This window comes from Dasypus novemcinctus, chromosome 29 (genome assembly GCF_030445035.2).
Source record: "Dasypus novemcinctus isolate mDasNov1 chromosome 29, mDasNov1.1.hap2, whole genome shotgun sequence".
NCBI classification, from domain to species: Eukaryota; Metazoa; Chordata; class Mammalia; order Cingulata; family Dasypodidae; genus Dasypus; species Dasypus novemcinctus.
In genome coordinates, this window is record NC_080701.1 from 18,392,874 (window position 1) to 18,416,365 (window position 23,492).

The 23,492-nt window shown below is 41.1% G+C and overlaps 1 protein-coding gene across 1 annotated transcript in view; it reads left to right on the forward strand.

The window, feature by feature from the left end:
- UNC5D (unc-5 netrin receptor D) overlaps positions 1–23,492 on the forward strand; it is a 245,011-nt gene that overhangs the window by 200,275 nt on the left and 21,244 nt on the right. The window contains exons 12-15 of the mRNA XM_058289814.2: positions 1,366–1,534; positions 3,177–3,404; positions 11,639–11,788; positions 19,518–19,682. Of these exons, the coding sequence (XP_058145797.1) occupies positions 1,366–1,534; positions 3,177–3,404; positions 11,639–11,788; positions 19,518–19,682 (712 nt within the window). The remainder of the gene's footprint in view (positions 1–1,365; positions 1,535–3,176; positions 3,405–11,638; positions 11,789–19,517; positions 19,683–23,492) is intronic.

Consider the following 23,492-nt stretch of genomic DNA (forward strand, 5'->3'; position numbering starts at 1 on the left):
ATAGCTTCTTCAGGGAAACGGACTTGGCCCAGTGGTTACGGCATCTGTCTACCACATGGAAAGGTCCACGGTTCAAACCCCGGGGGCCTCCTTGACCCGTGTGGAGCTGGCCCATGCGCAGTGCTGATGTGTGCAAGGAGTGCCCTGCCATGCAGGGGTGTCCCCCGCGTAGGGGAGCCCCACGCGCAAGGAGTGTACCCCGTAAGGAGAGCCGCCCAGCACGAAAGAAAGTACAGCCTGCCCAGGAATGGTGTCACCCACAGGGAGAGCTGACACAAGATGACGCAACCAAAAGAAACATAGATTCCCGTGCCGCTGACAACAACAGAAGCGGACAAAGAAACAAGACACAGCAAATAGACACAGAGAACAGACAACTGGGATGGGTGGGGAGGGGAGAGAAATGAATAAATAAATCTTTTTAAAAAATAGCTTCTTCAAGATTGTGTAAGCAGTTGGGGTAAAATGAGTAGACTTTTGGAGTCTTCTCATTGATTCTCGTCCTATAAACTACCCCTCCTTACTGTTTGGGGGCAGAGTTTTAAAACAAAAGACAAGAAAATGAAAGAGGGAGGCATTCAAACAAGTGGTGTTATTTTCCTTTGACTCAGTTTCATTTCTTTTCTGTTTCACTCCCATTATAAATAATTCACAGTACAGAAAAAATCTGAACACCACGCCTGGATGGAATGATTTTAAATTTAGGTCTAAAACAGGAACGAGGGAAAGATATATGTACATGTATTTGATTATGCACATTTATAACTGTCTACTGCACTGTCACTTTATAACCTATGTATTGGTGCATTGGTAGAAAACATGTTTTCCAAACCAGAATAGACATCCTCAATCTAGGTATGTTGGAAGAGCTGTTTTGTCCCATAATAATTTGTTTTATCACTTACTGGCATTGAGAATATTGTATTAATATAAGGTGTTGTTGGGAATAAGGAATCTGATGGTAAGATTAACAAATCCATCATTTCTGGAAAACTTTCAGCTGTTGGTTATTGATAAACTGTCACCGAGACTATGGAATCTGCAGTTAGTGGGTGTGTTGATTTCCCCAGTTCTGCCCTCTATGCCTGAAGAAATATTTGGCATGCTGTTGGTTAGTTTGACAAACCCTCGGCTGGAAACCAGGCTTAAACTCTGCCGCTGGAGCAGTTCAAGACCAATGCTGCCATTCCACGGCCAAGCGGCAGGTGGTCCAGAGGAGCCCCTTGCCTGTGTGGGGCTGTGCAGAAGGGCATCTTGGGAGGGATTTTGCCCAGCCTGAGGGAAACGCCAGTCTGTGGCCAAATCCTCCTTCAAATCCACTCCCTCATTACACTTCTTCCTCTTCTCCCTTCCCCAACTGAAAAGCCTCCCATCAGACGGCTCTGAGGTGCTCCTGAGTCCTGAAGTCACCTGTGGCCCCCCAGACATGACGGTCACCACGCCCTTTGCCCTGACCATACCACACTGTGCAGACGTCAGCGCAGAGCACTGGAACGTCCATCTAAAGAAGAGGACACCGCAGGGCAAGTGGGAGGTGAGACCCTCCTAGTCTTTTGAAAAAATGGAACTTGGCTTCCACTATGGGATGGATCTAACCTTACCCTGTCGACAAAATGAGTCAGCTGTAAGGTTTGAGTACTTTTTTCTTGTTTTCCAGAGGGTTGGTGATGTGTTTTACAACAACTTCAAGGTATTGGCTACTTTTTTGGCCTGTGATAATGGAAGAGAGAGGCAGGAAATAACCCAGAGCTTCTTTGGTTGCAGTTACCCGCACCGACGCGTATTGTGTGTGCCTCACTGACTCCCCTCTTTTCCAACCCGACCAGGTCCCTTTCTGAACTCAACTTTATTCTGTGATGTTAGGAAAAAGGCTCAGGCCGACAGGCTGCTTGCAGAAAAGAAATCACTGTCTGTTTCACTTTTTTTTTTCCATCATGGAGATTGTAACATAACTGGGATTAAGTATTCAGGAACACAGTAGGTATTTAATAAATGTCTGTTGAATTCATGAATGCTTTGAAAGATTCTGAATATCTGTGTCTGTGAAAACATGCAAAAGAGATCTAGTCCCAGAAGAAAACAAAAGGAAGAAACAAGGAAAGGAGGATATATAATAAGAGGCTAACAACAAGGGAGGCAGGCGCAGCAAAGAAAGCGCGCAAGTGAATTACTATTTTAAGTGAAAGCTCTGCTCTGATTTCTCTCTCTGATCGGCATGCCTTTTATCTCCCTCTGAAGTCAGTTTGCATGAAAGCAGGTGAATTATCTTGTAGGAACACAATGACCTGTGCAGGTAGCCCTGGGTTTTTGGCTCCCAGCAGGTGCTTCAGGAAAAAGGAGTAAGAGGAAAACCATGTTTCTTTAGGAGAAGAAAAGTCTGCAGTTGCTGCCATGGATTGCATTTACTCTAGGTCTTAAAACTAGTCTATTTTGTTTGTTCTAGGATGTACTCTGCCATTTATTTGGTCCTAGTACAACCACAGGCAAATTTCCTGGGGCACCAAGTTCCACAGGGTTCCATAAAGGGGCCATGCTTTAGTCTCCTTTCCATTATATTTTGCTGTGCCTTTATCCTTACACTTTAGCTTTTATTCCCAGCATCTCCTCACAATCTTTTACATCCAGATGGTGTTACATTCTCTATCAAACCAGTCACACAGGGAAAAGTTCTTATCAGGGAAGATGATATATTATAGTACGTAGCATCCAAACCATTTATTTAATGCCCCCCTGTGAATGGAAAAATGAAAAGGTATAAAAAGTTTGAATGAAAAGAAACCTTACCTTAAAGATATTGGAAAAGATTTACAGTAATGTAAGAGAAGGGAGGGAGGGAGGAAAGAAGGAAGGAAAGGATTGTTTATTGAGGTTGTTCAAGACATTTTTAAACTCAAAATTGAGCAAGTTAAGTAGAAATAGGAAAATATTCAAAGTGATGTTTATTATAATTTATCACTTAGAATTCGTAAACACTGAGTATAACCATTTCTTGAAGGGTTGATTTAAGCAGTTATTCTGAGAAAAGAAAGAACAGCATTTAACAATAAAATATTCCTTAAAAAATAAGTTTCTGGGGGTATGGATGGATGGATGGATGGATAGATTTCTTACAAAGTAATTGTTCAATCACATCTTCTTTCCAAGCTGAGAAAATTTAACACACCATTCCCCAACAGGAAGTGATGTCAGTGGAAGATGAATCCACATCCTGTTACTGCCTTTTGGACCCCTTTGCCTGTCACGTGCTTCTAGACAGCTTTGGGACATATGCCCTCACTGGAGAACCAATCACAGACTGTGCTGTGAAGCAACTCAAGGTGGCGGTTTTTGGCTGCATGTCCTGTAACTCCCTGGATTACAACTTGAGAGTTTATTGTGTGGACAATACTCCTTGTGCATTTCAGGTCAGCTTTTTTTTTCTATAATTCTTCTTTTGGCATTATGAACGTTAGGGACTTCTGAAAGTGTGGGGGCTCCTAAAAGGTCAGTAACAAGAGAATTCTATTGCTGGGGTTCTGGTAAATGAACCCACACCACTGATTTGGCTGGGATACCTATCTCGAAGCAAGAGCTGCGGTACGCTACATCCAACATTAAGCCCAGTTCCGAGGGGTGAGGTACTTGACACTCAGAAAGAGAGAAGAGCTAAATGGACATACATAGAGAACTTCTTGTGCTAAATTATAAAATTAACTGTTGGCAGATTAGGAGTTCAGAAAACAGAGACCCAAAAAGGATAGAGGAGTTGGAGAAGAGTTTTGGAGGACCCTTCGCAAATCTTGATGGACAGATAAGATTTGGGAGCAAAAGAGAAATGGATACCATGTCAAGAAAGGAAAAGGGCATGGGCCACAGAAACAATCAAAGTTACTATTGATATGCAGCGGACAGTAAGAAAATTGTTTGAATCACCCCAAGGTTGTAGTTAGAAAACAATAATTATAAATCATACCTCTTACCATATTATATCCTGGACACATCATCAATTAATTATCAGGGCTACTAGAGCAGAGATATTTCAAGGTTCTTTTCCATTTTTGGTACTTCTAATCATGTAAAATTCATTTTTAAATTAGCCGCTCACACAGAGTGAGAGTTTATTAATAGCAGCAAGGATAGTGCAGAAATGCCTATGTAAGCTTTGGCCAGGTATAAATAGCATAGCTCTCCTGACATACCTCATTCCAGGTCCCTGCTATTCCAGTCCTGGATCATTAAGTCCATTATGCAGAGCATTTCCTCCATAACTAGGTTTTAAGACACTGAGCTGGAAAACTCATGTTTACCAATAAAAAGGTACAGCAACCTGAATCCCAGACATAGCCAGTCTAGGTGACGTGGTGGCATCCTCTGCTCCCAGCACTGCCCTGACTATCTTTGGAGTGGCACCTGTCATTAGGAAGGGCATCCTTTACACTTTGACAGCTCAAAAGAAAAGCTTCTTTAATAGGGGTGCAGTTTTATAGAGTAACAGAATTCAGTGAAAGTTAAACCTCATCCTGTGGTCTCCAATCCATCTTCTCCATCTCCTACCTCCAACCCCAATAAAAGACATTCTCCAAGAGAAAATACATAACAGACATTCAAAAAGTAAGAGTAGGAAAGGAATGACTAAACAGAGTCCTTAGGACACTAACACCTCTGAACAGTTGCAAAATGCACCATGATTCAAGTGGGATGTCTAGAAACAAATTTTACAGGCTTAGCACACTGAGGTAAAGCCAGAGGACCACGGAGGATTTCCCATCTCCTGGCTCATCTGGACCATCCACCATCAACGACTCAATCAGGGGCTGTCCACCCAGTTGCCTTGGTAGTCAGCTCTCATACCCAGTGGTTTTATTTGCTCAAAGCTGCTGGGAGCAATACACCAAAAAATGGGTTGGCTTTTCCAGTGGGGCTTTATTCGGCCAAAAGCTTACAGTTCTGAGGCCATTCAAGTGTCCACATCAAGGCATCATCAGGAGATCCTTGCTCTGCAGTCTACAGTGATGGGCAGTTAGGCACAGTGTCCATTCGTCTCTTTCCTCTCCTCTGGGCTTTGTTGCTTTCAGCTTCCAGCTAAAGTTCCTTCCTCTCAGCTCCTGTGTTCCATTGATTTTAGCTCTGACCCCTGGGGCCTTCTGTCTCAGCTTCTGGGTCCCTCACTATCTGTGCAGCTTTTCCAATATAGGCAGCTTTTTATTCTTCTGTTCATAAAGGAGTCCAGTAAGAGGATTAAGACCCACGCTGGGCCACACAATCTAATCAAAGGCTTTTGATGGAAGGGATTTAGTCCAAAGGTCCCACCTACAGTAGGTTTACATGCACAGGAATGGATTAGCCCTGAGGATATGATTTTCTGGGGGCCACAAAAGCTTCAAACTGCCACACCCAGTTTGGAATTTTCTTTGAATGATGGCATCACTGCCAATGTATTTACCAGTAGGTTAGACAGTGTCTAAAGAGTTCACTTTCAGTGACTTTCAGATAATCTGTTGTCATTCCTCTTGATTGTTAGCAGATTCTCTGGCAGCTCAGCTGTTCACAGATGAAAATGAACTATAGTAGAAGTCATGAAATCGAGGCCCTAAACACAGCTTTTCAAACCCCTTTCTGATTCCTGTGGGTAATATACACTTCTTAGTCAATGCTAGGGAAAATGATATTCTCCCCCTTATTGAATCCAGATAGCTTTATTTCATCATTTAGCAGTATTTTTTAAATTGGTAAAACACTTGAATTTTGCTAAACTTTTTTTTATATATTTACTTGAATGAAAATCAACATTACTTTAAGGATACTGATAATGGAATATACCTTGCACCAGAATTGGAAATACATTTGAACACTATTTTTTCATAATCTATTTTACCTCTAGCGATTTTTTTCCCTCTCCTATGTCAACTGAAATTGCTTTTAAAGGTTGTGTGGGTTGAATCTGCTATTGACAGGATGTATGTGACAGCTGTCATGAGCGGCAAAGGCCACACTTTCCTCCTGGGGTTCTAAGAGGTCATCAGCCATGGGTTGAATAACTTTCCTGGCCCATCCTTAGATTGAAATGTAACTTGTAGCTTTTCAGAACTGATCTTCCTTGTCCAGAAAACAACTATTTTCTCCCCAATCTTAAGTCTCTGGATTTTGTTTCTGAACGGATCTTGTTTTATTGATTTTTACCTTGCTCAGTGTACGTGTTCAGGCCCTTCTGCCCAAATTCATTTTCACCAGCTGATATGTACCAAATCATCATTGTAATCTTCTCCATGGCTTCATAGATGGTATTTAATTAGAAGGGGAAATTACATCATTACTAACCCATTCAAACAGTTCCATTTTAAGAAAGCTTTGGCAACGGATCACTTTTTGAACCTCTAATAGACTTCGTAGATTGATATTAGCTCCCCCAACTTGCGTGGTGTGAGCTAAAATTATTGGGCACAGTGGTACCTCATTTTCTACAACTCTGATGTAGCGCTGGCTTATTAATCAACATTAGTGTGTGTGTTTTCCTAGAGTATTGTTGCAGAAATTCCCTATCCTCAACTATCCCTATAGTGAAAAGCGCGTAATGATTTGGAAATAGATGCAAGCCTGCTTATGGCGGCTGCTTTGTTTACTGCGGTACATCTTCTGTAGCTCAAATAAATGGTAACGAGTATGAGCCAACCAGAACTGTGCTCCTCACCAGGAAGGAAGCCTGGTGAGGGAGCAGGGCTGCTGCTTTCATCTCAGCCATAGCTCATGGGGAAATTACGTTCCACCCTCTCTCTGAGCCAGCCTCCAGCCCTGCCTTTGCCTTTCCCCTCAGAAGTGTGTGTTGCCAGGCAGTAGAGTGGCGCCACCAAAACTATTCCTTTAGAGAACTTTCCATAATTAAACAGACAGATTCTGTTTCCAATCATGTCCTCGTCCCCCTACACCTCCTGCAGAGCTACTGTGCCTTGCCTCTCATTTGCTCTGGGGATATTTTCTCTGAACGATGGTAGCTGTATCTTTAACTGACAAAAGCAGTACCTCACCTGCCTTGCAGACGACATAATTAATTTAGTCTCAGATTCTTGAAGATTTGTCCCGATAAATATATCTGAAACTGTCTCTCTGGAAAATTAAATCAGCTCAGCTATGTTTTTTAAAAATGAAAGAGAAAGACCAAATGACTTCTTGTCCTTTCTGCTTCTGTGTTTCTGTAATAATTAGAGCTGCCATTTTATGTTTGTGTGTTTGGCATCACCTCCTTTGATGAATTCCAACCGAAGGTTGAAGAATGGTGATGTATTTTCGAAGTAGTAACATTTTAAGACCTTGTTTTTTGTTGCTGTGTTTTATTGCACACACTCCAACACACACAAACACACACAGCTCAAGTCAAACAAACCTTGGTATAGGGAAAGCAAGGAATTAAGTACTTGCCTTATCTTAGAAAGAAAAAAAGAAAAATCTAGTTTTTTCTTCTCTGTTACTCCCAGCACTCCTATTAAGTGACTCTCGGTACTCATTACTTTCTTGTCCTTAATGTGGATTTAGAATCTAATTTCAAAGGATTTCCTCCAGATGTAGTTCTTGTGTTTATCAATAATACAACCTAGGGAAATATTGTTCACGGAAAGCATTTAAAGGAAAACACCACAGTGACATAATTTGCCTGTGTGTGTGTTTAAGTTCAAACAGTTTTGTCTCATAAATATGTAAATTCAACCTGCCTGCTTCAGTGTCCCTGGAGCACACCTGAACACTGCTGCCTGTTTCATTCATTCAACATAAAGAACTCAGTGAGGCTCAAAGCTCAAGTTTCTCCTGGCCACACCTCTTGGAACTGGATGACTGGTAGCCCCAATGTGAAGCGATGAGGTAGAAACTAGAGGAACCACCATCTGGAATCTGGCCAGGCTCTATGTGCAGATTTCAGTATGGAAATAGAACTGGAGATTAACAGGAGGTAGATTTCATAGGAGGCAGATAGGAAAACATCAAGTAAGTGTCAGGCCTCAGGCTTGGGGTGTGAGTGATTCAGAACTATCTCAGCAGAGTTCTTCATGTCATGTCATGATTTCCAAACCTAGCTGGTCATCCAAATCAAATGAAGAGGGAAGTGGATGTGGCTCAACCGGTTGGGTGCCCACCTACCGCATGGGAGGTCCCAGGTTCAGGTCCTGGTACTTCCTAAAGAAGATGAGCTGATGCCACACCCGCCGCAATGAGCTAACATCCCAGCTCGCAGGGAGCAGATGTGGCTCAGGCCGTTGGGCTCTCACCTCCCATGTTTAGGTCCTGGGTTCGGTTCCAGGTACCTCCTGGAGAAGGCGAACAAACAATGAAGAGACGAGAACCACGGGGGGGGGGTGATAAATTTTAAAATAAATAAATATATCTTTTCTTTTAAAAAGCCAACAGATTTCTTTTAAAAAAAAATCAAAGGAGGACTATTTAAAATATCAATATCCAGGCCCAGTCTCTGAGTGAATTCATTAGGGCAAGGATATGACTAGGAAATCTGTGTGAGGGAAAATTCTTTTTCAAAGCTTGCACTCAGTTTATTTCTTCAATTTTGAAGCTGTTTGTGCCTCTACAAATATATAAATACAATGACTGACTCATTATTGGGCTTTTCCCTTTTAATAATTAATTGCTTTGTTACAGAATAACTCTAACTGTATAATATTTTTGTAAGGTTATGAGGTGCTATTAATCACAGTTGGTTTCAGTGTGCACAGATTAAAGATAAATAAGCTGAAAAAATAAAAATAAATCATAGTTATATTTAAGTTTGGGGTCTTAGAGCAGAAATTTCTAAAGGTGCACTTTTGTTTTCTGATAATTATAAGTAGGAACCCATTTTTAAAACGGTCTATTATTCTCCATCCTGCATTTCAGGGACTGCTTAAACAGTCCATAGTACTCTGGGGCAGGGACAGATTGACATATGTCATCTTCTATAGACACCTTGCACCAATGAAAAATTATTATGGCGTAGAGTTAATAGCAGTCTGACCTTGAAATGGCTTTTTTAAAAAAAAAAAACATCGTATAAGAAAAGGCAGGATGATCTAGTAGAAAAATCCCTTATCTGTGAGTCAAGTGTTCTCATCTTAGCTCTACCACTAACAGTCGATCTCCATATTTTCATCTGTAAATAATGTGAACATGATCTGACACTTCATTAAGTTCTAGTCTAGTGTGGCAGTTCTGTGTGGTTTCTATACACTAAAAGAGCATAACTCTACAGAAAATAAATGCATGACCTTGAAAACGTCACTTTGTCTCTTGATCTCAGTTTACTTTGCACATTAAGGGCAATTTAGATGTAAAGAAAGGAAGCATACTCTAAAGGGCCTAATTTACACTTAGAATAGTCAACATGTTATACTGTATTTGCAATATGGTTTAACAAGCACAACATTTCTTTATTTGTGCCCTTTTCTAAACTTGCACCAGAATTACAAAAAGGGTTTAAGGTATTAATCATGCCTTTCATTTTTCCTGACTATAAATAAACCCAGACAAGAAAATGAGACCTAAAGAAAATAACTTGCCCAAGACCACATAGAAATGTGAATCAAACCCTGTATTTCCATTCCCATCATCATTTTCCAAGGTTCGCTCTCTTCTGATTTCCTGCAGCCCACAGGAGACTCTTCTGCATGGCAGGCAAGAGTTCCTGAGTTGGCCCTTACCCTACATTTTCATCATCCTAGTCACTCCATTGCTAACCTAACCTTATATCCCAGGCCTGTCTGGCTGCTATGCCTTTCTATATTCCCTCCTTAGTGTCAGGAATGCCCTTGTTCTCCTTTTCACCTGGCCAGTTCCTCTATTTACATGCAGGGTCATTTCCTTTCTTAATTCCCTGTCCCCTTCCTGGCCTTTCCCCTAGCCTGGGTTAGATGCCCTCTCTCTGCCTTTGCCTCCAGGCATAAGTCTACCCTAACACTTAGTATACTATATTATAACCAGATACCCACTTTTCTGATCCTCTCACTAGCCTGTGAGCTCTTGGGGACAGAGATGGTTCCACTTTTTACACCTAGCATCTAGCTCAAGCCTCGCTCTGGTGAGCACTCATTCAATATCAAAAGGAGGACCCAATGACTCTCCCAAGTAGGCATTCCAGAGTAAGTCTCTCTTCTCTCCTCAGTGCCACTTTCCGTCCGTTGTTTACAGCCCCAGCAGATGCTGGCTGCCATGTCATTCTGCCCAACTCTTAGAGCCACAGTGTGAGGAATCACCTAGAGCTGTGCTGCACAGCACACATGACCGTAGGCAGACATGTACATTTGAATTAATTAAAATGAAATATTTCCCTCATCACAGAAAGTTCCATTAGACCCTTCCCCCAAGCTGGAGAAAATGACATTGGAATGGAATCATTTTGTTCTAAAAAACAGCATAGGCAACCTAGTGATAGTTTATGTGTACATGAAGGATAAAAGCTGGGCAGCTTCTTAGTCAGAAATGTTTTATTAATATGATGCTATATATAGCCAAGAGATGGATTTACATAACCTCTAAAGCTGCTTTTACTCGATAATTGAAATTGAAATTTTATTGTATTTATAAACTTGTCTTACGTCTTACAATCTTTTTTTAGAACCTGGGATGATTATAGGACGTGATTAAAGGATTTCAGTTTTCTTATTTATCCAAGTTCTGCAAGGAAAATTTGAGTCAATTAACGGTGATTTAAAAAGTGGATTTAACACTGCAAATCTCACCTCCATAGTGGAACATTTATAGAAGATATCTGTTCTGTTATTTCACATGTCCTTTCATGGCCTCCAGTATGGTTTTAAACACCACAAATTTGGAATCAATTAAATGGTTTATTCAATAGACTGTATGTGACTTATGCTTGCATTAGATATAATTATAAAGACTTCTCAGTGAAAGAAATAAGGGTGTTGAACTGTTTACCTCAGGAATTTAATTTCTGTTTTCTGACTTAAAACTAACTTACATTTTCTTGGCCTTTTGGTATAATAACTCTTATGAACATTACTACAAATAAACATGATACATGTACTCTGTCACATTTATTTTGAGCCAAAAGAATAAATAGTGGATAATGCCTGTGTTAGCAAACAACAATTGAATCAGAGTGGAAGGGAGCTATTTCTACTTTCCTTGTGAAATATGATCTGATCATGTGTCAGGTTAAATACGAATGCATCCTTGGATAATGATCAATGATAGTCACCCAGTTGGGAACTTGAACTGATTACAGTTTCTTTTAGTTTTAAAGAAAGACACTGTGTGTGTAAAAGTCTAAGCCACAGAAATAATAAAGAACAATTGCTTCCTTCTGAGCAAACCCTTACACAGCTTTTATTTTATTTTTTTTTATTGACTTTGTAATAATATTACATTAAAAATATATATGTGAGGTCCCATTCAACCCCACCCCCCCACCCCCCCCTCTCCCCCCCCAACAACACTCGTTCCCATCATCATGACACATCCATTGGATTTGCTTACACAGCTTTTAGTCCTTCGTCCTGACCCTTGTAATGATACGGAGATGTGAAAAAAGATCTGTGGCCATTTTGCTTTTGGTTCAACTGGGAGAGAAATATGGCTTTTAGCATGTATATCAGAGCTAGAAAACTTGTAAGAAACTGGGTCCTTCACTGTCACTCCTTTTTTCCTTTTCCCTCTCTTACAGGAAGTGGTTTCCGATGAGAGGCATCAAGGTGGACAGCTCCTGGAAGAACCAAAGTTGCTACATTTCAAAGGGAATACCTTTAGTCTTCAGATCTCTGTCCTTGATATCCCCCCATTCCTCTGGAGAATTAAACCATTCACTGCATGCCAGGTACTGACCAAATGGTTCTCTAACACAAACAGCTTTGCTTTAACCAGCAAGTGTGTCACAACCCCTCAAAAAGTATGAATTTTAAGACCATCACAGAAATAAATGTAAGTCTTGGCTACACACAAGGAGTTAAACAGATTGTCATAAATTCAGAGGTTTCTAACAGGGAAAAAAAGGTGCCTGCAAGTCAGGTAACGTGACATTTCTCCTCTCTCCTGTTTGAATTGTTGCTCAATTTAGGTTGAAGATGGCAAATTAACAGCTTAGAACAAGGGTGGTTTCTTGGTGTATATATATATTTTTTAAAGTCAGTTCACTATGAGATATTGTTTTAATGCTATTCAGGAATGAATGAACTGGATGTCAGTGAGAAACCTTCTAACAGTGACAGTATTGCATTAGAGCAATGGCCAGGTGAGGACAAGAGATTTTGTCCCTCATATATGAAGTGCTTGCTGCCAAATGAATTGGACAAGATGGGGAGACAGAAATACAAACTGAGAAACAAAGAAAGCAGAATGTGTCTTTAGAAACAATAAAGAAAGAGAGAGAGATAATTTATTACTGACTGTCCACCTCTTTTTGGAAGTTTTTAGGTTTTTTATTTTTTAATACATTGCAGAATGATGTAGAATCTCTTTAGACCATTTTTGGGGGAGTTTTCATTACTCGCTGACCCTGCCACTCAATTCCATGAAATTCCCAGTGATAAGTATCATCATTGTAAGTAGCCTGTTAAACTGCCATAGTTTCTTTGTTTTGTTTTGTTTTTTTATTTATTTCTCTCCCCTTTCCCCACTCCCCCAACTGCTCTCTGTGTCCATTCGCTGTGTGTTCTTCTGTGTCAACTTGCATTCTCAGCAGTACCTGGAATCCGTGTCTCTTTTAGTTGTGTCATTTTGCTGCATCAGCTCTCCGTGTGTGTGGTGCCACTGATAGAGCGTCTGCCTACCATATAGGAGGTCCAGGGTTCAAACCCAGGGCCTCCTTGGCCTGTGTGGTGAGCTGGCCCACACGCAGTGCTGATGTGCGCATGGAGTGCCGTGCCACACAGGGGTGGCCTCCACGTAGGGGAGCCCCACACACAAGGACTGCGCCCTGCAATGAGAGCCACCCTGTGTGAAAATGCCATAGTTTCTTAAACCAGAGTTGCGTGTGCCTCCAGTGACACATTTCTGTAATTCCGGTGGAATTACACTTCGGGTGGATCTATATGGGTCTGGATCACAGAGGGCTTTCACATTTCTTTGTTCTGCCCTCAGCATAGAGCCCTGTGGGTTTTTTAACCTCTCCATCCTTGCAGTTCTCACTTAACAACAACAAAAGATACACAAACTATACCAGCCTGTCAGTACGTGAACAAGCCAAACCACAAAGAGCTAACCTTGACTGCACCGTGACACTTAGAGGGAAGGTAAACCAGCAGCCCTTTCAGCTACTATGTTGGACAAGGTTACCTTTTTCTATTTCCTTTTTCAGAGAGCTCAGAATCTTGGGGGAGCTGCCCCTCGGTACTGTTTTAGGGCATTCCAACCAGCAAAAAGCAAAAACATTTCTCATGACCCTGAACAATTTCTTTTTTTTTTGGGGGGGGGGGGGGGCAACACATTCAGCACATTTCCCATGGAGAGAAGTTTTCTATGAATAAATGTCCCACTCATGATGTTCAAAAGCTACATGTCTCTGTTTTCCAGTAAGCAATAGTCAAAGTTTCTGGTCCAAATTGAACATAAGGGTATTGTTAAAATGAGGCCTGACAGCCATGCAAATTCCTCCGTATTAATTTTTATAGGTTATAAGGGCCTCACTTCACTGGATGTAATGTGAGTGACTCTGTCCAAAGTAACTATTAAGTTTATTGCTTGGAGATAAAAAAAAAAAAAATCCGATGAAAGGACCATTACCTTGCAGCAGCGCTTACACAATAATTCCAACATCAGGGATTCCAAAGAGAGGCCTGAGCAGAAAAGGTTTGGAGGATTAAGTGCTGTCAACCTCAGAGGATGTAACGGGGACAGCCAAAGGGCACTGGCTCACAAGGAAACCCAGCAAGCTTAATCGCGGGACTGGAGGTGGCGAACGTGTATAAATATTTGCCTTGTGCAATTGAGTCTAATCTGAAAGAGTCCTGGAAGGCTGAGAAACAATTTCATTTTCTCCGTGCCAGGGGGCTTGCCATGAGTTCTCATTTCCACTGCATTTTGCTCGCCCACCAACAGCCCCTGCTCTATTCCTCCTTCTTGTCCACCACTTGAGCCACCAGTTTCCTTGTGCCTGTCATCACTGAAATCCCATGGTTTGTGGGAATGCCTCTTGTGCTGCGCTGGACAGCCTTGCTGTGCTTGCCCCAGGTGTTAGATGCCAGTGCTTCGGGGAGGCGCTGTGCTCCTCCTGCTGGGACTTTGTGTGGACCACCAAGTATACAATACACAGAGCAGATGTAGGAAACCACAGGGCCTTTTTCTTGTTAACTCAGAGACCTACCGTAGATTCAGAAAACTCACACTGCTCCTGGCATCATTTGCAGGTTCCTTTCACCTGTAAATCCTCCCGTAACCTTCCAGCTCACTGCAGAGGAGACCATGGGTCCCCTTTGTCTTTTCATTCTCCTTTCCCTTTCTCGCTTCAGATAAGGGTTCTGGGAGTCGGCAGATTCCAGCTGATACCTACACTCTCCCCTCCCTGGAAATCTTCCTGTTTTCTTCTGGGAAATGTGGAATTCCCCAGGAAGGTACATGGCCTAGGAGGTAGCCAGTCTGTAGAATATTTGCCCTAACAAACTCCAACAACCTATAGGAGAGGGCGGCAGACTTGGCCCAGTGGTTAGGGCGTCCGTCTACCACATGGGAGGTCCGGTAGGTCCGCGGTTCAAACCCCAGGCCTCCTTGACCCGTGTGCGGCTGGCCCATGCGCAGTGCTGATGCGTGCAAGGAGTGCCCTGCCATGCAGGGGTGTCCCCACGTAGGGGAGTCCCACACGTAAGGAGTGCGCCCCGTAAGGAGAGCCGCCCAGGGCGAAAGGAAGTGCAGCCTGCCCAGGAATGGCGCTGCACACACACTGCGCTGCAGCAAGATGACGCAACAAAAAGAAACACAGATTCCCGTGCCGCTGACAACAACAGAAGCGGACAAAGAAGAACATGCAGCAAATAGACACAGAGAACAGACAACCAGGGTGGGGGGGAAGGGGAGAGAAATAAATAAATCTTTAAAATAAAAACCTATAGGAGAAATGTTTTTAGAATGGTATGACTTCAAGTTTGGTTCTGGAGCTATTAATATATGATGAAAGCCTACGTGCAGCAGGACCAGCTGGACTTTAAATCGGTTTAGGTTCTGGGGGATTAAACTTTGGGGAATGCTGCGCTGCAGTCTGCGTTGCTTACGAAGCCTGACATGGTAGAATGAGAGAACAGGGGAGGCAGTGTGATTTCTTAGGAGATCTGATGACAAAGAAAAACCGAAACCTTCAATGCTCCCTCCCCCTCCCCAAATAATTAACTCTTCCCTATTGTCTTCTCAGGCTAGACTCCACCACAGTTAGGAATTGTGTCCCCTCCTTTGACTTAGCAACCCTCTCGGAGAACTATGACTCTGCTTTAAATAGGTTACTGGGCCAGAGAGCTACTTAACCACGTTTCCCTCTATTCCTTGTTGACTGTGGGATGGAGTCACAGTGGAGAAGCTGTCATCAACAGTCTACAATAAAATATTAATTTATTTTTTAAATCCAACAAAGCACAAAGTCAGGCTGCCACCTCCCTAGGATCAAGCAGCTGTCTCTTTCAACGTGCTATGTATCTTGGAGAACCCAGTGTCTGTCTCCTGCTAGGAAATGATTTACATTCTCTCCATCTGCTAGGAACCTAATTATAATGGGAATCAAAACGAAAACATTTCCGGAATTCTTTAAACACCCATAACTTTGCTACACTTTGTCCTACTACATTACTTTCTCCATAATTCCTCTCAGCTCAGTGAGCATCTTGTTTTGTTTTGTTTTGTTTTTAAATAAATGGAAGCAAAGATGATTGCCCTGAAAACATACTAATCACAATGTTTCTAATTCTATTATTTTAAATGTTTTGTTGAGCACTATTTGCAGCTGCTACTCAAGTCAACAACTAAAAAATACTCTTTTGATACTGACTTAAAATCAGATTTTTATAATGGTTTGATTGTGTGTGGTGGATTGGAAAGAGAAGAGAGAGGGGTTCTTTGCTGATTCTCAAGTTTTCTGCAAAGAAAAATTATCTTTCCGGTGGGCATTAATCTTTTACCATTCTTCAGTGATTTTAGGGGAAAATACAGGGAATTCAGCAAGTGATACTAGAGAAAAGGCTTTTAAATAAGTGGGCAATGCCATATTTTTATGAAGATAAGCATTACTGGGATTCAAACAGTGCTTAAGAATTAGACCTTGGATTAAGTTATTTCTGTCTCTGAAGTCCAAGAAATTGCACTACAGTGTTATGACTCAACGTTCAGTTTTAGAAAACAAAATCTTCCAGTTTAGTTAAGCAACAGTGCCCCTTAACTACAGAGCCCTGTATTATAGTTACTTGCATTGAATGGGGTGGTGCAAGTTTCTACAGAAGTATACTGGAATTTTTTTTTTTTTTTTTTCCGGTAAGAGCTTATTTGAGGGCTAATCAAGATAAGAATGCTGAGCAAGAACAGAGCAGCAGGTGGTGGAAACCACTGAAAGCCAGGCAGAGGGCTCCGTTCAGCATGGCAGGCAACAGGGGCCGATATGGTTCTCTGAGGAAAGGAGTCATGTGATTTAAGCAGAGTTCCCAGGCGATCTGGTCACATCAGTGACCCCTGCTCATGATTAAAGATAAATGAGAAACCGTAATGCTAGGCCCTGAACAGTACCACCCAAACATTCTTGGTTTTTCTCTCCAGCTTCAAGACCCAACCTCCCTTGATCGCGCTGTATAGTAGAGTGAAGGTAGAAAGACCAATGAGTAAGTTATTACATTTTGCTCCAATGAGGAGAGAGAAGTGAACCATTAACAGAGATAGGAAAATGGCAGAGCAATGAAATTGGAAGGAGATGGTGATAATCAGTTTTCAATTGGTAAAGCTGCCAGAGAAAGCAAAGCCCAGATAAATTTGCAGTGCTTAGGGGGATAATGTCTGGGATGGATGATAATGAGATAAATGGCAGAGATGTAGCTTCTGGAGTTCTTCACTGAGAAATGGCACATGGGCATTTGGGGGCAGTTGAGATATTAAAAGAGCTCACTAGGCAGAGAAAGAGGCACAGAAGCCTGAGGTATGAAGCAAAGGGTACTCATGGTTTATAAAATGGAAGAAGGTTCAGGAGGAGAGAGGGCTAGATGAGGCAACAGAAAGGGCAGCCTTTGTACATGTATATTATTTCTTTTATGCAATTAAATTTGGTACAGGTGAAAAGGAACTTCTGAGTGTTTTAGAGAAAATTACTTTCTCTAAAGCTTGCTCTTAGGCTACACCAATCAGAACTGCCCTCTGCTTCAGCGTGTACTACTACGAGGGAAATGGGAGATTCTAAGGAAAACTTTTTGTACAGGAAGAGAGTGGGAAGGAGGTTCCATAAAATGGAACTGTGCTGTCTTGCTAGTTGTGTGAGCCCTTGGGCTTCACCCAAAGGCTTACTTGGGGACCATTAGCTTAGTGCATCTCCCAGGGTTTCCCCTAGATGACAACATCCCTGTCGGAACCACTAGTGTCACCTTTGTTACCCAGTTCATATCAGTTTTTAAGAAAATTTCTTCAAGTCCACTGGAATTTCATTAAAGAATTGTTTTGGTCAGGAACATAGAAACACAAGATGCTTAAAGCAGGCAGAAATTTAACCAAGGGATTAATGCACTTGTACAAAACCTTTGGAGGCACTGGGGGAGCCAAGGTCAGAGAATGCCACTAATGATATTAGGAAATGAGTAAGTTCAGGAATTTCAGGAAGCTGTGATAGTACAGAAGCAGATGATTTTCAGGAGAATGTCTAGAAGTCCCTGAAACCTCCCGTGCACTACCTTCCAAAGCCTTTGGGTCTGCCTGCTGATGTTAAGGAGTAGTGAGAGCCTTTGCTTCTCTTCTACCTTCCAACTCCAGCATGAGTGCCTCTCATTGGCAGAAGTGACACGTGAACCCTGCTTGGTGACGGGGTCTGTGAAACATAATTTTTAGGCTTCCAGCCCCTGCCACATAAGGGAGAACTGAAAATGGCAAAGCCAATGTTGGGTACTAGCACACGCCATCTTGCACTGAAATAAAGTTAATGAAATGCATCATTGTGTCATGTATATAGGCTTTCTTTGAGTCCTTTTCTCTACTTCTGGAAATGGCAAAGGAAAACTGCCTTTCTTTGGTTCAGGATTCAGTTTTTGTTGCTGAGATGCATGGTATGGGGGAAGGTTTGATATTGTCCTTATACCCCTTAAACCTGGGTCTCCTCTCTTCGAGTATACAACAACCTAAAACCCACCACTCCTTGCTCAGAATCTGTGGGAATTTCTATAGAGAAAATTAGGAAGCAATGTGTGCAAACAGATGTGCAAATCAGAGCACAGGAGCAACTGGGCAACTCAAAGTGTACAGGTAGAATTTTAATCCTGGCCCTTGGTCTTAGAAGCCCTGATGGCTTCATCACCAGATGCACATCAGAGCACCAAACATTCAGACTTTTAGGTCTATTGCTACCTTTCAGTTTTAGTAATCAAGGAAATTATATTTATAACAAGAGATAAAGGAGCAAATTAATAAGATGAGAAAAAGAAATTACTAGAAGGTGAAAATTCCTAGAGACTGGGTGTACATGGTCATTGTCAAGGGCCTCAGCCAGATTTAAATGGGAAGGACAGACTTCACTACTTGTAAGAATATCGATGACTGACTTGTGCTTCACAGTATTGTAAAGCCACGTGCCCGAGCACAGCCCAGTCAGAGGCAAACACTGGCTCATACTGGGGAAAAAAGTCATCAGTACGTATTTTATAATTCCCTTTTTCCGCATTTAGTACAAAATTACTTTTGTCACTTAATTATCTATAAGTACCTTGAGAATAGGGACCATACCTAATTTCTTATTATCTGGTGCCTAGTATAGCATCTGGCATATTAGCTGGCACCATATATGTAAGTATGGAATGGATGAACTGAATGAATGAGAAGTTGGCAAACTAGACTACTCTGCGGTGGCCTGGTGTGTTTGTTTTCCTCTCTGGGGAGTGCCTCTGTGCATGTGATTTTGCTGTAAGGATTAATCGTTTTGCTTCCTATGTTAGCAGTATTTTAAGAATTTTCTTCATGAGTTTGTGGTATGGTGATAAGTTTTGGTCAGTCAGTTCCTTAGCATAATTTTCATTTAAGTGAGATGATATCATCTTACCCCAGGCTTTAAAAAGGAGAATGGCTCATAGAAATCTTTTAAAGGAGAGATATTTTCTAATGGACAAAAATGATAATTTTGAGATGGTATTCTAATTGTGTGTGTCACCAAGTGCAATCTGAGCCCTTGCAGTGTGGTTTTGGAATTAAAACGCTATCAGTTGGAAGTGACATTACTTCCTTTCATGCTGTTTGGCATATGCTGGAACATTCTTTTATAATTCCACCAGAGTCACTTAGGCATTATCTCTGCTGTGATCATCGTTATTGTGATTAAGCCTCTCCTGACCTTCACTCATCTCAGCTGGGCTCTGCCCACCGTTGCCCTCTTCTCTCCCCCATGTCCCCTGCAGGAAGTCCCGTTCTCCCGCGTGTGGTGCAGTAACCGGCAGCCTCTGCACTGTGCCTTCTCCCTGGAGCGCTACACGCCCACCACCACCCAGCTGTCCTGCAAAATCTGCATCCGGCAGCTCAAAGGCCATGAACAGATCCTCCAAGTGCAGACATCAATCCTAGAGGTGAGTCCTCATCTGCAGGCGGTTTGACCCTGTTTCTAAATGACAGTGAAATAACAACACTAGACCTATCTCAGCCATGCCATAGCGGTTCCAAAAGAGCTACAAAAGGCATTAACTCCTTTAATGCTCATTACTGATAAGGAAAACTGAAGGCTTTTTCTGACGCTAAGTGAACACTGAGCTGAGCTTACTGCAGGGCAGCAAAACAACCCATCAGCACAGAGACCTTTGGGGAGGCAGTTGGTATAGGCCTTTTATACACAAAGCCACAAATAGCCTCAGAGCCCACAGCAGGCTTGGAATACCAGCTGAGATTCATTATTGGCTGGTTTCAGATGGTACAGTTGAGACACATACCATAAAGAGGCACCAAGTTACCATGGGTCTCTTTTTCTGCTGGTTCTGACAGGTTTTCTGGGAAGCACTTGCCCCATTTGTGTTATGTGCTCATCATGCCCTTGGCACCTGGCAGTGTTATCAGTCCCCATACCCCCCAAGCTCAGGGTTCTGCACATCCATATTTCATTAAGCCTAGGTTCCTCAATACAGGAATGTAAGGTGGGCAGGGTAAATATTAATCTCATTCTAGAAACTAAGATGGAAGTGCAGGGATGTGAAGGACCTCGTCCAAGATCACATGGAAGGGCACAGTTAAAATGAAAAGCCAAAGGAGAACAGCCTCTGCCATGGCTCTGGTTTTCCCTAAACCACGGAATGGCTTCATGACTTTGGACTTGAGTCTATAGAGTAGACAATGGCAATCCCTTCTCAGTGGTTACTTGGGGAAGAGGGAGAGAGTAGCCGAGGGGTAGAGTCAGGGAGGGGTGTGGTGCTTTTGCTTAGCAATTTTGAGATAATCCCTGGCTCATGTAGATAACACGCATGTTTTATTGAACATCTAAGGATAGATGATGGATGGATAGATATTTCCTATTAAGCTAAGCTTGGTAGAAGGTTTAGCACATTTATATACTTACAACTCAGTTTTAGGTTTTAAATTTGTAGACTTGTAGCGTTACCACCTCTCATTTTTCTCATTTCAATTCATTGTTTATGCAAAGTGGGTATCACTAATTCCCCAGTTTTTCTGAAGAGTAGCTGGCTTTGCAAAGGATTGTGCCTCAAAATTGATAGCTGTCTTAACTGACATGTTTATACAGTATTTGCATTCATTATTGCCAATTAGCGTTATGTACTAAAGTAGTTTTGATAGTGAAGGTAGATTCTGAAACTGAGGGTAGGATATTTTTAGAGCCTCTTTCTTGAACAGTCATGGCATATTTAATACAATACACTTCAAAGTAAAATAAAAATGTAGAAGGGTTTTAAAATTAAAAAAATAAAAAACACAAAAGAAAAATCCAAGAAGAGCTAGAACTCAGAAGCAAGCATGGAAAAGCAGAATAGAAAGAAGGTAGGTGGTCTCTGATACAGATTGCCTTTAAATGTCTGTTAACAGGTCAACAAAAGAATTCCAGGTTTTAAAAGTTTTGGTTTTTTTTTAAAGGTATCTAGATATTGGGGAGCAACTTGCTATTATAGGATATTCATATAAAGAGGAATGTGATAGAGTTAGTGTATCCTGGTACCTTTGCTCTGTGCTTAAATAAATTCCTGAAGTGCATGGGAGGAAATTTAGCTATAATAAACCCAATCTTAACCTTAATTCTCCAGTTCCTTTTCTAATATTTCACAGTTTTAGAGTCACTTGGAAATACCTTAAAGAAAATGGCCAACACAGTATATCTTGATAATAGGAGGCAAGAATCAAAATAATATTTAGATATTCAGTGTTGGGTTATATTCACCCAATTCTTAGGCAACTGCATTTTACAAGTTTCATTAACCCTTTTTGACCCTGTCATGTGTCACTTTACTAATGGCTTTGAGTGTTACTGCAGGAATTGACCCCAGTGTGTCTCCATTGCTTTGTAATGAACTGCTTTTCTTAGACAAGTCTAATTTGTTATTTTCTATGTCAGAAGAAAGCTAATAACCTTTGAAAAGCATTGTCTGTCAGGTACTGTCCAATGTGCTTTCACATTTAACCATCACAACTCTGTGGACTCAGTATGATTACTATCACAATTGTACATGATATTACAGTCTCAAAGAGGTCAACCTTCGAACCCAAGGTCATGGAGTTAGATGGGAGCCAGATGACCAAATTAAGACACCTGCCTTTAAGAGCAAAAGTCTTGACTACCCTACTAAAATGCTCTGGGATCCTAATCAAGACAGTTTAATTCATTAGAGTCTTAACTGAGGGCCAGAGGCTCAGTTATTAATGACTAACAACACAGCAGCACCAACAATTTCGTCACTGAGTATATGAAAATTGCGAAGTTCTTTCTTCCAGACTGAGAAGGATTGGAGGCAACCATTGTATGATAGACTAGAGCACATTTGTACTATAGATCTTCAAGGACATAATAGATTTCCTACCTGTGGCTCGACCTGCAAATGGATGCCTTGATTGAATGATCATTCATGGTCCACCAATCCTGGGAATACCTGACTCCTGGGAAAAGGATCCGTCTGGTGATAAATCTGGGGAATAAAATCCATCCTCCTTAACAATAATGGGATTGGTTAGGGGAAAAATACTTTGTTTAGTAGTACTATTTTGACAATGTTCTTTCATCATTAGTTAAAAAGGATTAAAAACAATGCAAGTTATTGGTGGTAGGGTGAGATGTTATATATGTTTATTTGATGTTATATGTTTGTTTTGTAAGTTCACAACTATTATGCATTCATTATTTATGTGTGTTTATGTATGAGTGATATATTTCAATTTTTTTAAAAGTTAAAAAAAAAAAAAAATCCATCCTCTTCTCCACCCCCATCCCCAAAAATGACCTGGTTGGTTTTGGTGGTAAAGTGAAGATACAGAGAGCTCTGACAAGTTCCTGTTTCCTGGGCAGGATACTTTCTAGAGGTGGATCTATATTAATCAATGAGTAGGAATTATAATTAAATGATTAAAGTACATCCCACTTCGTGACCACTAGGCTGAAAGTGACTGACTCTAGGTGGTTTGAATAAGTTAATAACAGTTTCATTGATTAAAATCAACATTAATAACACAGCACTAAGCCTTTTGAAGCTTTCAAGAGACATCTTTGAAAAGTCTTTTTATTTTTTTCTGTATTGTTTACATCTTTTCCAAAACACACACACGCACACACACACACACCCCTGCATATTTAGACTCAGAGACTTACTTTAAACGATTGTACTAATGATACTGTCTCACACATTTAACACTGGATCCATGAAAGGTATAAAGTTTGCATATTTTTAACATATTCTGATATTGAAGGTAAATATTTAAATCCATGCAGTAAGCATCTTCATTTAAAGCATTTAGTTCTTTTATGTTCAGAATCCTCCCATCCAGCATTTCCCTTCATATCTCTTATCTAAATGGTTTTTCAAATAAAATATAATAATTCATTTCATCCTCACATTTAAAGATTTTTTCAGTCATCAAGGTAATATACCCTTTCTCTTATTTAAAGTGGCCAATATGTTGATCTTTAGAAGTAGGTTGGTTCTCCTTAAATTGAAACCAACTGAATTACCCAACAATTAGTGCCAGGTGATATTCTATAAAGCAATAGTATCATCAGTCTAAAAATTAGAGACTAGAGCAAAACAATTTTGCTAATTCTGAAAAGAAAGGAAAAATTTCCTAGTAATTTATTTCATCCTTCCTTATAAATGTAATATTATTCAAGCATCTTTTTGGGGAGCAGAAGCAACTTAAAGGAAATCTCACAAGTTACAGTTTTCCCTTCAAGCAAT